The sequence below is a fragment of the Mytilus galloprovincialis genome, chromosome 14 (genome assembly GCF_965363235.1).
Source record: "Mytilus galloprovincialis chromosome 14, xbMytGall1.hap1.1, whole genome shotgun sequence".
Classification (NCBI taxonomy): Eukaryota; Metazoa; Mollusca; class Bivalvia; order Mytilida; family Mytilidae; genus Mytilus; species Mytilus galloprovincialis.
Window position 1 is genome coordinate 23,033,203 of NC_134851.1, and position 13,796 is coordinate 23,046,998.

Sequence of the window (13,796 nt, forward strand, 5' to 3'; positions counted from 1 at the left end):
GCACATGGTAAAGGCAGCTTTTGCCCTAATTCCTGGTACACCTTTTACAGAGATATTCCATTTTATGATTAGGAGTTCTGGATTATTTTTTACCTGATCACCTCTTACTGCTGCAAGGTTATATAAAGGTCAGGTCAACTTTTTACATCTAATTTATGATTAAATAAATATAATTATAGATTCCAACCACCTTCCTTCTAGACTTGCTTTATATCTCTATTCATAACATCAAATTGCTCTTCATCAGAATAACCAATCTTCTTTCGAAATTTTTTAACAGCATTTCTTACTTATAAAACTGATCTTACCATGTATAAGTTAGTCTTGCCACTGTATGTTCCTTTAGGACATGGCATCCAGTCAAGTCCAGTACCGTTAGGACAGTAGTATCCAGCTGGGCAGTCGAAATAACCAGAGGTAGGTACACCTGCTGTTACATTCTCTGGTAGGCAGTAAAATCTACAGACAAATTCATATTCATTATGATCAGATTTCTGGTAAATGCAATACAAATGTCCCCTCTAGTCTATAAATTATCAATAATTAACTAATGCAAAAAATTTACTAATAAATGACTTTATACCTACTGTTCTAAGATTGTCAAATTTAGTGTATCATACATTTAAAACAGGATAACTACTGGTTACTTTCCCAAAATATGTCATACTTTTCTCCTGTAACCTTATGAACATAACTTGTCCATAACTTTCTACAAGACAATACCATTAAGGGAAATAACTAGCTCATCATCACACTCTTAGTTATCCTGCATAGTAACCAGAAAAACATGACCTAACTATCACTCCTTTCTTTAAAGCAAGTTAAACTATGGGAGGTAACTCTAGAATAAACATTTCAACAGATATCACACATCAAGTTTTCAGTTCCATTTAGTACAGGAATTAGACAAACATGCATTGTTTTACCCTTTCATTAAGGCAATATAGACCAGGTTAAGTAACTCTGACTTACCCATTTGGACAGATATCACATTCCCATTCTCCAGTTCTGTTGGTATAGTAACCAGACAAACATGACCTTGGCTCGTCACTTCCTACTGGACAATGTAATCCTATAGGACAAATAATGTTGTTTGCTTTGTCTGAGCCTGAAATATATAATAAAAGAAATTACTTACTATCTGTTCAATTTTTTAAATTACTTATTACACATGCTTCAGTGGCTTGTACATGAAGTAAACCTTTTTTTTGCCAATAAAAACAAACACGACATGACAGTTTTTAATAAAAAAAAAAATTAAATGCATTGATGTTAGACATTGTGATATTGTTTTCTTCATCAAGTGTCAACCACAGAAAGTTTGGGTCTTGGTAGTCATTATTTTTGATAAACTCTATAACCCAAAATCCTGTCAAATTGCTCTTTTAAAAATTATTAATGGTTTATTTTAGCAGAGTTTAGATTTTGCAATTTCAACAGTCAAATAAGTTTGTTAGGTTTTATTAACATTCATTTCTTATCTCTTACCCTGATCATTCATAAGATCAAAAGAGAATATATTTGTGGTATGAGTAAAATATTAATGACGCCACAGTGTTATAAATATTAATTTTGAGGTCTAACATACCTTCAGGACAGTAGTATCCTTGAGTACAATTTCCCTCCACATCTGTTAGTCCTGTAGATTGACAATAAGACCCTTTAGTACAGTTTGTACACTCTTCTACAGCTGTTAAACCTGTCGTATTGGAGAATGTTCCGGCGGGACATCTGGTTGGCGTGTGTGAACCTTCAGGACAATATCTGCCAGCTGTACAGATCTCTGGGGCATGGTTATCTGAGCCAACAACACAGAAATATCCAGCTGAACATAGGCCAGTTGGTTGGGTCAAAGCTGTGTCATTACAATAAGATCCTGAAAAAATTTAAAGATAGTCAAAAGCCATTTCAGAAAAACTTGTCAGTGTTGTGATTAGTAGATAGGGCAGTAATATGGCATTACAATAGTTACCTGCAAAATTGAGAAAAATTCTCAAATCAATATTTTTAAGAACCTTTTTAGGATACTTTGTTTTTATAATACAAAAGATCATCACAATCTGCAAATACAGTTTGTTCCACAACAGATTTATGAAATTGTAATGATGTTTTTGAAAAAAATCCATAGAAAAAAATGAAAACCATAACGAATTTCTGCACAAATGAGAAAACAGAAAACTGAAGTTGAGAGATTTAAGTTTCATCTGTATATCAATATTACAACTACATATAGTACGAGGATTTTGTCCTCTACAAACTTTGGTTTATCGAGTACATTGGTCAGTCTAATGCTGTAGGAGACACTTAAAGGTGGTAACAAACACCTTCATTAAAATTAATTTAGCTCGTTTGATTCCATAAAATTTTGACAAAATGTTAACTTTGACCATATGACAAAAATATAAAAATTTCAAAAAACTTGAACTGCATACTTTGTCAAAAAATTTCCGTTGGACAAATAGAACTTTGACTATCATCAATTTTGATTAGAGAAGCTTAATATTACCTGAACAATAGAACGTAATTAAAATGTTTACAGAGTTATCTCCCTGTAGTGTTATGTACCAAATGAAGACAAGGCATTTGTTTTATTACTCTATTCTTTATGATATTTTTTTACCTTGAGTACATGGAGTACAATCTGATTCATTCCTGAGTCTGACATTGTTGGAGAATGTTCCTCTAGGACACTTAATTGGTTCAGTTGTTTGTTCTGGACAGTAGTGACCAACTGGACACTCGTCAGCATTGACACCCTGACTTGGTGCTGCAGTCATGGCTCCAGTATGACAGAAGAATCCCTCACTGCAAGGTAAGGACGGGTTTGTTGTACCACTGGTACAGTAATATCCACCTGAAGTAAATACATATTCAATATGATGAAATTTAATAATGGGCACATCCATATTGGGCGACAATTTTTCACAATTAATATCTTCAAAATATACCCTTGTATAAATCTGATATTCAAAAAGAATTAGCAATAGGGACATGGAAAAATCAAAATCAATTGCTCACATGAAAATAATTGACCTAACAGCGTGAAGTATTCCAACATCTGATCAATATCAGTGAACTATATTTAGAGACTGCAATATTAAAGGGTAGACACTTTTAGTTACTAAATTTTTCTCGAAGTAGAACAAGACAGACTGATTGAATATTTTTCTTTTGATAACAAAAATTGTTTTACCACTTACCTAGACAATCTGAGCATTCTGTATCTGATCTAAGTCCTGTTCCATTGTTGAATGTTCCAGCTGGACATGGATACTGTGAGGAAACTTTGGTTCCATTTGGACAATAATGACCTGAAATTACAAGTATGGATACTGATATTAAAATCTGGACAATTAAAACATAACATGAAAATAAAACAATGAAATATGAATATATGACTGAAACAACCATAATAAAAGAACAGCTTTCTGGTGTCTAAAATTATGTTACACATACTTTATCTATATATGGGCAATAACTCCAAAACATTTTTTGCTTTGCACAGGGATAATAATCTAAAACGTATTTGGCAACAATAGTAATAGGCTATACATTTTCAATATATGTTCATCTTTTATGTTTGGTTGAGATATTTTTTTTATCAGAATTTCAGCATAAGAACTGTTTAATAAAATGAAACATCTTTCAAAACACTGTAATACCGTATAATTGTGAAAGTCTTAATGTTCATGGAGATTCTAATTCCACTGGACAAGTTGACAAAGTACAAACATGTACAGGGTATTGGTACTTGACATTAGGTCTCTTAAAGCTGTACTGTAGAAATGTGTGCACATTCAGAAACTCATTGCTCATTCATTTGAGAACAATTTACTGTTATAACATTAAACTTACCCATTTTGTAAACTGTGGACAATTTATCATTATAATATAAACTTACCTTCGGGACACACATAAAGTGTGTAGTTGACTATTGGTCCTACAGAACTCATTATAACATCAAACCCACCTTCGGGACACACATAAAGTGTGTAGTTGACTATTGGTTCTACAGAACTCATTATAACATTAAACCCACCTTCGGGACACACATAAAGTGTGTAGTTGACTATTGGTCCTACAGAACTGTCACAATAGAAACCTTCAGGGCAATTTTTACATGTTGACTGACCAGCCTCATCTTGGTATGACCCTGACGGACACAATGTCTCACTAGGTGACCCCAGTGGACAGTAATAGCCTGCTGGACACAGGTATGCTGAGGGATCTCTTACAACCTGGCCCTCTGGACAGTAATATCCTAAAACAAAATAAATCTCATATTAAATCATATATTTCAATGTTAGGCAATAGAAGAACGCATACTTCATCGGTAATTCATTCAAAGTATTAGAAAACAAGAGAAAGATATTTTAACAGATCCAAAATAGCTCTCTGCAATTACAACTTATCACTATGGACCTGCTCATCATTTGTGAGATCATTTTGTAGTAAGTATAATGGATACAGGAGAAATATGTGAAAAAAAAGTTCATTCAACATATTGAATATTTCTAGGTGTCCACAAAGAGGAAGAAGATATCTGTCACATCTGAAAAATGCCCAAACATTAAATACAACTGATCACTGTAAAGCTGCTTACCAAACATGAAGCTATTCTGATTGGTACTTTCTACACATTCTAAGATACATTGGAAGAAAATATTTGTTGAAAGACAAGAAGTACAGACATACAGACTAACACGTTGACATATAATGGTTTACTTTTACAAATAATGACTTGGATGGAAAGTTGTCTCATTGGCACTCATACCACATCTTGTTATAACTAATAAACATGAATACATCTCTAGAGTGGGGGTATATATAATCAGTTATCAGATTTAAGTATACTTGAACATTTTTTTCACCACACATGCAGAAGAATCTAAATAAATGGTTTGCTTTGGGCCAAAATTGAAAATATTTTGGTTTGTTCAAACCCTACCCATGGTTGAGACAGTGGGTAGGTAGGTAGGCATTTTTTTTTTTTTTTTTTTAAAGAAATTAAAGTATTGGATGTTTATTAGTCTTCATGCCTATATGATTAAAAAAAACTTCTTCAAATCAGGACAATAAAAGAATTTGAGTAGGCAGTTTTTTTCTGGGTAGGTAGGGTTTGGGCAAACAAACCCATTCTTTTTTATGGCCTTGGAATTTATTCCCCCTAACATACCTGCATCACAATCTCCATCTTCTGTTGACAATCCGGAAGCATTACAATATTTGCCTCCAGTACACAGTATGCACCAAGTGACATTCTCTGCTCTGTAACTTGGCTGGAAATATCCAGGTGGGCATGGACTAGGGGTGTGGCTTCCAACCTCACAATAATAGCCTGGGGGACATCTGTCTCCTACAAAATAAATAAATGATAAAAAATGAACAACAGAAAATCTCCTGAAGAGAAGGCAATAAATAATTGGCACTAAATAAATAAGTTGAATAATGTTTGAAAAGGTAACTCCCAATCTCATCAAAAATAACGTTAAAACTTTTTTCATCTAAAAAAACCATTCAATTTTCCTTTCAACTTTGACTTTTTTTGAAACCCAAGGATTCCATTCACATGTATTGCATACAACTACACCACAAAGAAATGACATAGAGATTACATAGGCTAGAAAAGTTGTTTTATCAACATGACAAGGTCTATCAAATCAAAAATGCTTACAGACCAATCACATTATATAATGAGAATAAGTAGATATGCAAATCATATGCAAATAATCATGAGTTATCTCCCTTACCTCCAGTTCCTGTTGGTTTGTCTGTTGAAGAGTTGCTGTTACAGTAATAACCAGTAGCACAGTCACCACGTGGACTGCTCATCATGTCCACATCACAATACTGTCCAGGTTCACAACCCAAGGGGGCAGAACTTCCCTGAGGACAGTACTGACTAGCCACACATTTGCCACCTTCTGGTGAGGTGGGTTGGGCTAATGATGACCCAAGTGTACAATACCATCCAGGGTCACACATGTCTGTTGGCATAAACAGTCCTGGAGAGGCACAGTAATGTCCTGGGCTACATTGTTCACAGGCAGAATCATTGGCTTGACCTAAAATATAAAAAAAACATTCATATATTAAGAAATATGATCTACTAAGGCACAATGAAGATGTATGTTGTTTTACCAATAAAATAAATAAGTTGGTATGTCAGCTATTGCTGACTAATTATAACTCTGCTTTAAACATTAGTAAACAGGTTGTTGATAAGCTTCGAGAGAGAAACTCACCAGACAGTATAATATGCTCACATGAAGCTTGATATAGAGTTTCAGGATGCCCTGATTTGTAGTCTCAGAAAAATGCAATGAAGGTTCATAAATGGCCATTGTGTGTTAAAATAAATAAATATTCTGTTAACTGGAAGGTGTTGAGCCATGAACTCAAAATATCATCACATTTCAAGCTTCATGAAAATGTCATGTGACAATGAACCAGGTAGATATTTTGAGAGCTTACCTGTCAGATTATTGAAGGTTCCAACTGGACAAGGATACTGTATGTCATACTCTGTAGATGTTGGACAGTAGTGACCAGATGGACATGTAATAACTTACCTGTCAGATTATTGAAGGTACCAACTGGACAAGGATACTGTATGTCATACTCTGTAGATGTTGGACAGTAGTGACCAGATGGACATATCTTGTCAGAGTAGTCTGTACTGTTAGAAATACAGTAATATCCAGCCATACATGGTTTGCATGATGCTTGGTTCTCTTGATCCTAAAAAATACATATATCTATAAGTATATGGTATTTCATTTGTGACTATAGTACCAGTTTAAAATACTAAAGCCAATTATTCTATATGTTGTTACATTATTAAACATTCAGGTAATAACTCTAAATATTTCAGTAACAGAGCTCTAAATATTTCAGCAACAGAGCTCTAAATATTTCAGCAACAGAGCTCTAAATATTTCAGCAACAGAGCTCTTAATATTTCAGCAACAAAGCTCTAAATATTTCAGCAACAGAGCATTTTACATGTTGTAACAATATAATGGCATACTCTTTGAAAATGATGTAAAGTTGGAGTTTAAAAAAAAAAAAAGAAGACCAATATTATTATAAATAAACTTGTCATAGATACCAGGACTAAATTTAGTATATACGCTAGACTCATCAGTGACGCTCGAATCTAAAAAAGTTAAAAAAGCCAAATAAAGTACGAAGTTGAAGAGCAATTCCTAAAAGTTTTGCCAAATACAGCTAAGGTAATCTATGCCTGAGGTAGAAAAGCCTTAGTTTTTCAAAAAATTCAAAAATTTGTAAACAGTAAATTTATAAATATAACCATATCAATGACAATTCATGTCAGCACAAAAGTGCTGACTACTGGGCTTTTTCAATTACAGAGTATAAAGCATGGATATTTCTATCAACAGAAACATGTATTGTTTATCTACATTTATCGCTATTTTGTGCATTTTTCCTTTGATCTTTTTTTGTGATATTTTTCATATCATGCTACTCGCTTCAGATGGAAAATTATCACTAGAAACTAAGGAGGCACATGACGTTGCTAACGAAATTGACATGAAATGGACAAATTCCTCATAGGAAAAATAGCGATAAACAGATTATCATTAGTCATCTCAACTCCATTACATTTCTCGCTTTCGCCGTCCCGGCTCAAGCGAGAAAATCAATCTCGTTGATATGATCAATGATAATCTATAAGTATCATACTTTAATTATGAATAGAGGCAAAACACTTGAAATTTTTCTGGAAAGTTTGTGTTGCAGTTCATATATTATCCATAATACAATTACTGTACCTGGTATGATCCTGGTTCACAGCCTTCTGGTAGTACAGTTGCTCCTGGACATTTGTATCCCAGGGGACAAATTCCTCCTGTTCCTGTATGGTTCCCTGTTGGAGTTGGGGTGTCTACACCAATGGAACAATAGTATCCTGGGTCACATGATGCTACTGGTGCTGTAAGATTTGTCCTATCACAATACATGCCACCAGTACATTGTTGACATTCTGATTGGTCAGCCAGACCTAACTGGTTACTGTATGTTCCAGCTGGACAAGCAGATTCGTTCCTTCCTGTTCCAGCCAGACAATAAAATCCTCTTGAACATGATCTGTATCCTGATGTTGAATTTCCTGTAACCAAGAAAATAAATATACATTCTATGTTGTATCATAATATCAATTTCAAGAAAAGGAATTTATATTTCATCATATGAGACTTTGAGGGGAAATTGGAACCAATGAAAATGTAGTTTTATTAGATCATATGTGAAACAGGAAGTTTTAGATTTAGTTAGAAATATCAGTGCTTATCAACTTTTTCATTCTTTGACCATACCCCCACTCCCAACCCCCTCAAAACAAGAATGTGTCCAAAGTACACGGATGCCCCACTCGCACTATCCTTTTGAATGTTCCATGGACCGTGAAATTGGGTAATAATCTAATTTGGCATTAAAATTAGAAATATTACACTATAGGGAACATATGTACTAAGTTTCAAGTTGATTGGACTTCAATTTCATCAAAAACTACCTTGACCAAAAACTTTAACCTGAAACTTCCACTTTCATTTTCTATGTTCAGTGGACCGTGAAATTGAAGTCAAAAGTCTAATTTGGCTTTAAAATTAGAAAGATCATATCATAAGCAACAAGTGTACTAAGCTTCAAGTTGATTGGACTTCAGCTTCATTAAAAACTACCTTGACCAAAAACTTTAACCTGAACGAACGGACGCACAGACGGACGAACGGAACCACAGACGAACGAACGGAGCCATAGACCAGAAAACATAATGCCCCTATACTATCGTAGGTGGGGCATAAAAAAAGAAGGGAAAAGAAAAGAAGTGACCTCTCCAAATTTTGTTTCTGTATATTGAGAGAAAATTACATAAAAAGTCATGTCATCTTTTAAGAATACTGTTGTAGTAATTCAAATGAAGATCAAGCTAAAAATAGGGTCAGCGTGAAATTGAAAATGGCAAACATACCTTGAATAACTTCTTCTGGTACACAATAGAATCCAGCAGGACAAATCAGACATTCTGATTGCTGTGTCAGATTGGTATGACTTCCTGGTTCACATGGTACTGGTAGACCACTTCCCATTGGACAATGAAGACCAATTGGACAAGGCGTAACAACTGGGTTTGGTACTGAATCTCCTCCTGGACAATAGAATCCTGGATCACAATCTCCAGTATATGTTGAAAGTCCTGTTAAAAGTTCAAACATGGGTTAAAAGACCATGCAACTTGTATATATCATTTTTGTTTGTTCAAAGCCCTGTACATAGCGATGTGTGCTAAAACTCATTGTGCAAGCTGTTTGCAATTTTCATTCAAGTCTTTTTTGTGAAGACATTCATTATTCAACATCTTTCGTGCAAATGGTAATTAAGCAATGTGTTGTTCATCATCAAACAACTTTTGTATTTGCCCATAAAGATTCACCCAATATCTCTAGATCCTAAGTTACAGTAGATATTTCATGCATACTGGATGGCAATGTTTTATTTTAAATTTACTATGAAATGTAAACTATTTTGAATGGCTCATTATTAAAGTTTTTTTCCCCTGTAAACGGATTAACTTCCGACAAACCATAAATTCACGATTTTTCAACAGAATTTCACATTTAAACTTAAGTATGTTTTACCTGTATCATTACAGTATTTTCCAGGATCACATGATGTACATTGGGTTACGTTTGCCAGACCTTCTGTGTTAGTATATGTTCCACTTGGACATGGAGTTGGGGAACCAGATCCTTCAGGACAATAATTACCAACAGGGCATATGTCTCTTCTTGAATGGTTAGAGGCTATCTCACAGTAGTATCTGAAATTTTAAAATGGCAAGTTATGAAAATATGCTTGTAAAGGTGTATCACCCATTGAAAAGAAACATACAGTGCCTCTTTTCGACTGTGTAGTACATAAGTCTCCAATCATCAACAGTATGTTTGATATAACTTAGTACTGGCGCTATTATTTAAAGACAATACTTAGATATTGCATTGCATAGTAGGGAAACCACTGATTAAGAGTTTGGGATTGATCAACATCTCATTTACAAGGACCGTCACTATCATTGTGGAAGTGATTGAGACTGCAAAAATTTATTTACAAGAAAATATGTGCAACTTCTGAAAGAGTCCATCAATCAAACATTATTCACCACCATTTATGAACAAGGTGTATTGACAATGCCTTTTTCAACACAGTTCAATTAACTCACCCTTCAGAACATGGACCACTGGTATTGGTCAATCCTGTTTCAGCACAGTAACTTCCAGCAGGACACAGAACACAGTCCACTTCAGCCTCTAGTCCAGTACCATTACTGTAGGTACCTTTGGGGCAGGGGATAGGATTAGCTGTTCCCACCAGGCAGTAATATCCTTCTGGACAAATGTTAGCATCCACTCCTTAAAATATAAACAACAATACATATTAGCATCTAATTTAACAAAATGACAGAAATAATACCATCCACTTCAAATTTTAGCAGCAATGGGAAATAAATACCTGATACAATTTTCTATCAGACAATAAAATAAATTGCCAAAATTGTGACCAGTTAGATTTAAAAAAATTTAAACCTGTATTTCTAATTTTGAAATCATTACTTGAATGTAGCATTTCCTGAATCAATATTTTTTAAAAGTATTCATGCTTTGCATATTTACCTACTTTTCTATAATTGCAATAATAAATGCAGCAAGTCATTTCAAAATGTACAATGAAAAAAAAATCCACAAAAAATAATATCCCACCAATGATAAAAAATCCAACAAAGTTTAATAAGAGCATAAATTCCTACCTTGATCTGGTGCTGAGATATTGGCATTCTGTTTACAGTAGAATCCTGAGTCACACATGTCAATTGGTGTTACCATGCCAACCATAGGACAATAATATCCTCCTAAACATGGGGTACAATCTGATTCCATCTGAAGACCTACAAACGTAAATAGAAAATATTAGGCGAGTAGAAAATTCCTATAAAAAATCTGTGCATAAAGTGTCTTTTTATCATCAGATAAAACAGATTTTAAACATCATTACTATCAAATGTTGATTTCCTTTTTTTTAATATCGATCCAATATTTGCTTTTATATGAAGGTGTATAAAATCCTATAAAACAAAGTTAAAAATTATGAATACTATAACTGATTAATTGATTGATTGAAACAACAACTTAGTCATATTGCATCTTTATCGCTATTTTTTTCGCCATGACATGGTATCATAGACATTTCAGTAAAATGTACCGTTACAGGAGAAAATATCTGATGCCACAAATTAAAAGTGATTGTTGTTTGACACCAATAGGTCAAGTGACACAAATCTGAGGTCAAGTGTTGAAAAGAATCCCTAATAGCCATAGGGTGTAAGCAGAATAATAAATAAACACATAAATCACGAATTCAAATATCCACGAGGATGCAAGATTTCTTCAATTCACAAAAAATGGTTTCCACACAACATAAATGAATCCTCAGTAAATATTATGACTAATGTTACCTGTTCTGTTGTTGAAGGTTCCAATAGGACATGGATGTTCCAAGCTGTACCTTGTTCCTTCTGGACAATAGTATCCCATGGGGCAAATGGTTGTTGTGTTGTCAAGGACAACAATACTGACAGTATTATCACAGAAATAGCCAGACGGACAGATCTTACACAAACTTTGTGTCTCCTGTTCTTGGTATGTTCCATTCTCACATCTGAGGGCTGCATCTGTACCCTCGGGACAATAATGGCCAACTGGACAACTGTGATGGATAAATCAAATTAATATATGAAAATGTACTGTCTCATTTTCATGTGCAGTAAATTTGCTCAATACCCTAATCTTAACATACATATTAAACAAATCACTTAATAAAGCCAATGTGTATCAAATTTCAAGTTGATGTGTCCACAAACTACCCTGAACCAAAACTTTTAGCTAATTAAAATGACCTTAAATCAAAGCTTTAACCTGATAGATTTAAATTTATTACTCTTTAATAGGGAAAATCTCAAGTCAATGGTTAATCTAAGGGAGACAACTGCCTGATTTAATTTTAAATAATATCAGTTGTATATTCTTACTTGTAGTCTGTAGGCATTGACATGTTCTGGCCACCAGGGCAATAGTACCCAGCAGAACAGTTGCCAGTAGGTAGTTCTAGACCTGATCCTGCACAGTACTGGCCACCTGGGCAAAGTTTGCAATCAATGATTTCATCCTGTAAGGTTACATCTAGATAATATCCCATGGTACAAGGTTGTTTGTCCACACTTCCCTCTGGACAGTAGTGACCGACTGGACATTCATTTCCTGTTGTGTTGTCAGTTGGATTGGGGACTGAAGCTTCTAATACACAGTAATATCCTGAAATAATAAAGATTTCATTTTTAAACCAATAAACAATTAATCCAACTCAAAAACAAATGTTCCATATTACATTGATACAATAGATAAGGGGGATACTGTTCTTGTCTATTTACTTCTGTCTATTATATATTCTCTGTCATTTAAGACAAGATGAATCTCCCATATTAATCGAGTACAATTTTCAACTTAAGGGGCATAACTACATATTATTTCCAAGTAATCAAAACTATGTTTTAATGAGTAACTGGACATGCATGAACTACACAAATGGTTCATGTACTGATATGTAATTACAAATTACAGTTTTATCAAGTGTCCTTTGGCTAATCTAGACAGTGGTATAGGGGGTTGAAACCCAATCTATGCTTTTTAAATCATGTTAAAATATTCATGTCTTAGACTGGAATAAACATAGCAGGAGGTGTAATTTTCCACCTTCCATAAAAATTTAATTGTTGGTTTTAAATGCATTTGGCTTGCTTTTGTTGTTCCATCAGTATTTAACTGATTTTCACCTAAATCTCATTTCTTACTTAACAATTATTACTAGAAAAATACATTTACCTGCTGTACAATTGCCAGTGGGTGAGGCAAGTCCAGTTGTCTGACAGTACGTTCCTGGTGTACATTGCTGTTGGGCATAAGATCCTTCTGGGCAATAAAACCCTGCCTGGCATTCACCACCCTCGGGACTAGTGGGTGTGGCTGAACTAGAATTACTAGTACAATACCATCCTGTAATGAAAAGGCAATAAAATTTAAAATCTGTGGTCATATATATCAAGATAACATTTTTATATTTGCCAGAAAACATTGATTGGTTGTTGGTTGCTTAAGAAGAAAAACATATTTATCTTGTAGTGAGAGCTTTGTTACTGAAATATATCAGTTCTTTAATAAATTCTTAAAATGAAGACTTTATAACCATTTTTTTCAGAAACATTGTGGCATTCTTGTTATGTCATAATACTATTATTACAAATATCAAAATTAAAGCTTAATCCTGATACAACTGATAATGATATTTGATCTAATGACAACTGAAGGTTATCATTCTTCAAAAATAATTTAGGTATCACCTGTTTAATCATGTTTTCATATCTCTAATCAGTAATGACATTTTTAGTTCCATGAATATAAACCATATATTTGGGAGATAGCTATCTTCATAACATATTATGTTGGAACATATGGCTATAGGGAGATAACTCTGTAAAATAATCTTAATATTTGAAACACATTCTATTGTTAAGAAAATATTAAGCTTCTAAATGATCAGAATTATTGTTTGTCAAACTGCTATATATCCAATGAAATTTTTCCATTAAAATGTGTGGTTCAAGTTTTTTGAAATTTTTGTATTTTGGTCAAAGGTTCAAAGTAAATATTTTGTCAAAATTT

At 33.8% G+C, this 13,796-nt stretch overlaps 1 protein-coding gene across 1 annotated transcript in view; it reads right to left on the bottom strand.

The window, feature by feature from the left end:
• Positions 1–13,796, bottom strand: part of LOC143058592 (uncharacterized) — a 147,815-nt gene that overhangs the window by 55,932 nt on the left and 78,087 nt on the right. Inside the window, exons 65-81 of the mRNA XM_076232075.1 lie at positions 12,960–13,130; positions 12,110–12,392; positions 11,537–11,787; positions 10,832–10,969; positions 10,247–10,436; positions 9,666–9,847; positions 8,999–9,223; positions 7,800–8,137; positions 6,573–6,741; positions 5,751–6,065; positions 5,177–5,356; positions 4,040–4,261; positions 3,201–3,311; positions 2,621–2,854; positions 1,589–1,876; positions 973–1,108; positions 309–459 (exon numbers count right to left, since the gene is read on the bottom strand). Of these exons, the coding sequence (XP_076088190.1) occupies positions 309–459; positions 973–1,108; positions 1,589–1,876; positions 2,621–2,854; positions 3,201–3,311; positions 4,040–4,261; positions 5,177–5,356; positions 5,751–6,065; positions 6,573–6,741; positions 7,800–8,137; positions 8,999–9,223; positions 9,666–9,847; positions 10,247–10,436; positions 10,832–10,969; positions 11,537–11,787; positions 12,110–12,392; positions 12,960–13,130 (3,584 nt within the window). The remainder of the gene's footprint in view (positions 1–308; positions 460–972; positions 1,109–1,588; positions 1,877–2,620; positions 2,855–3,200; positions 3,312–4,039; positions 4,262–5,176; positions 5,357–5,750; positions 6,066–6,572; positions 6,742–7,799; positions 8,138–8,998; positions 9,224–9,665; positions 9,848–10,246; positions 10,437–10,831; positions 10,970–11,536; positions 11,788–12,109; positions 12,393–12,959; positions 13,131–13,796) is intronic.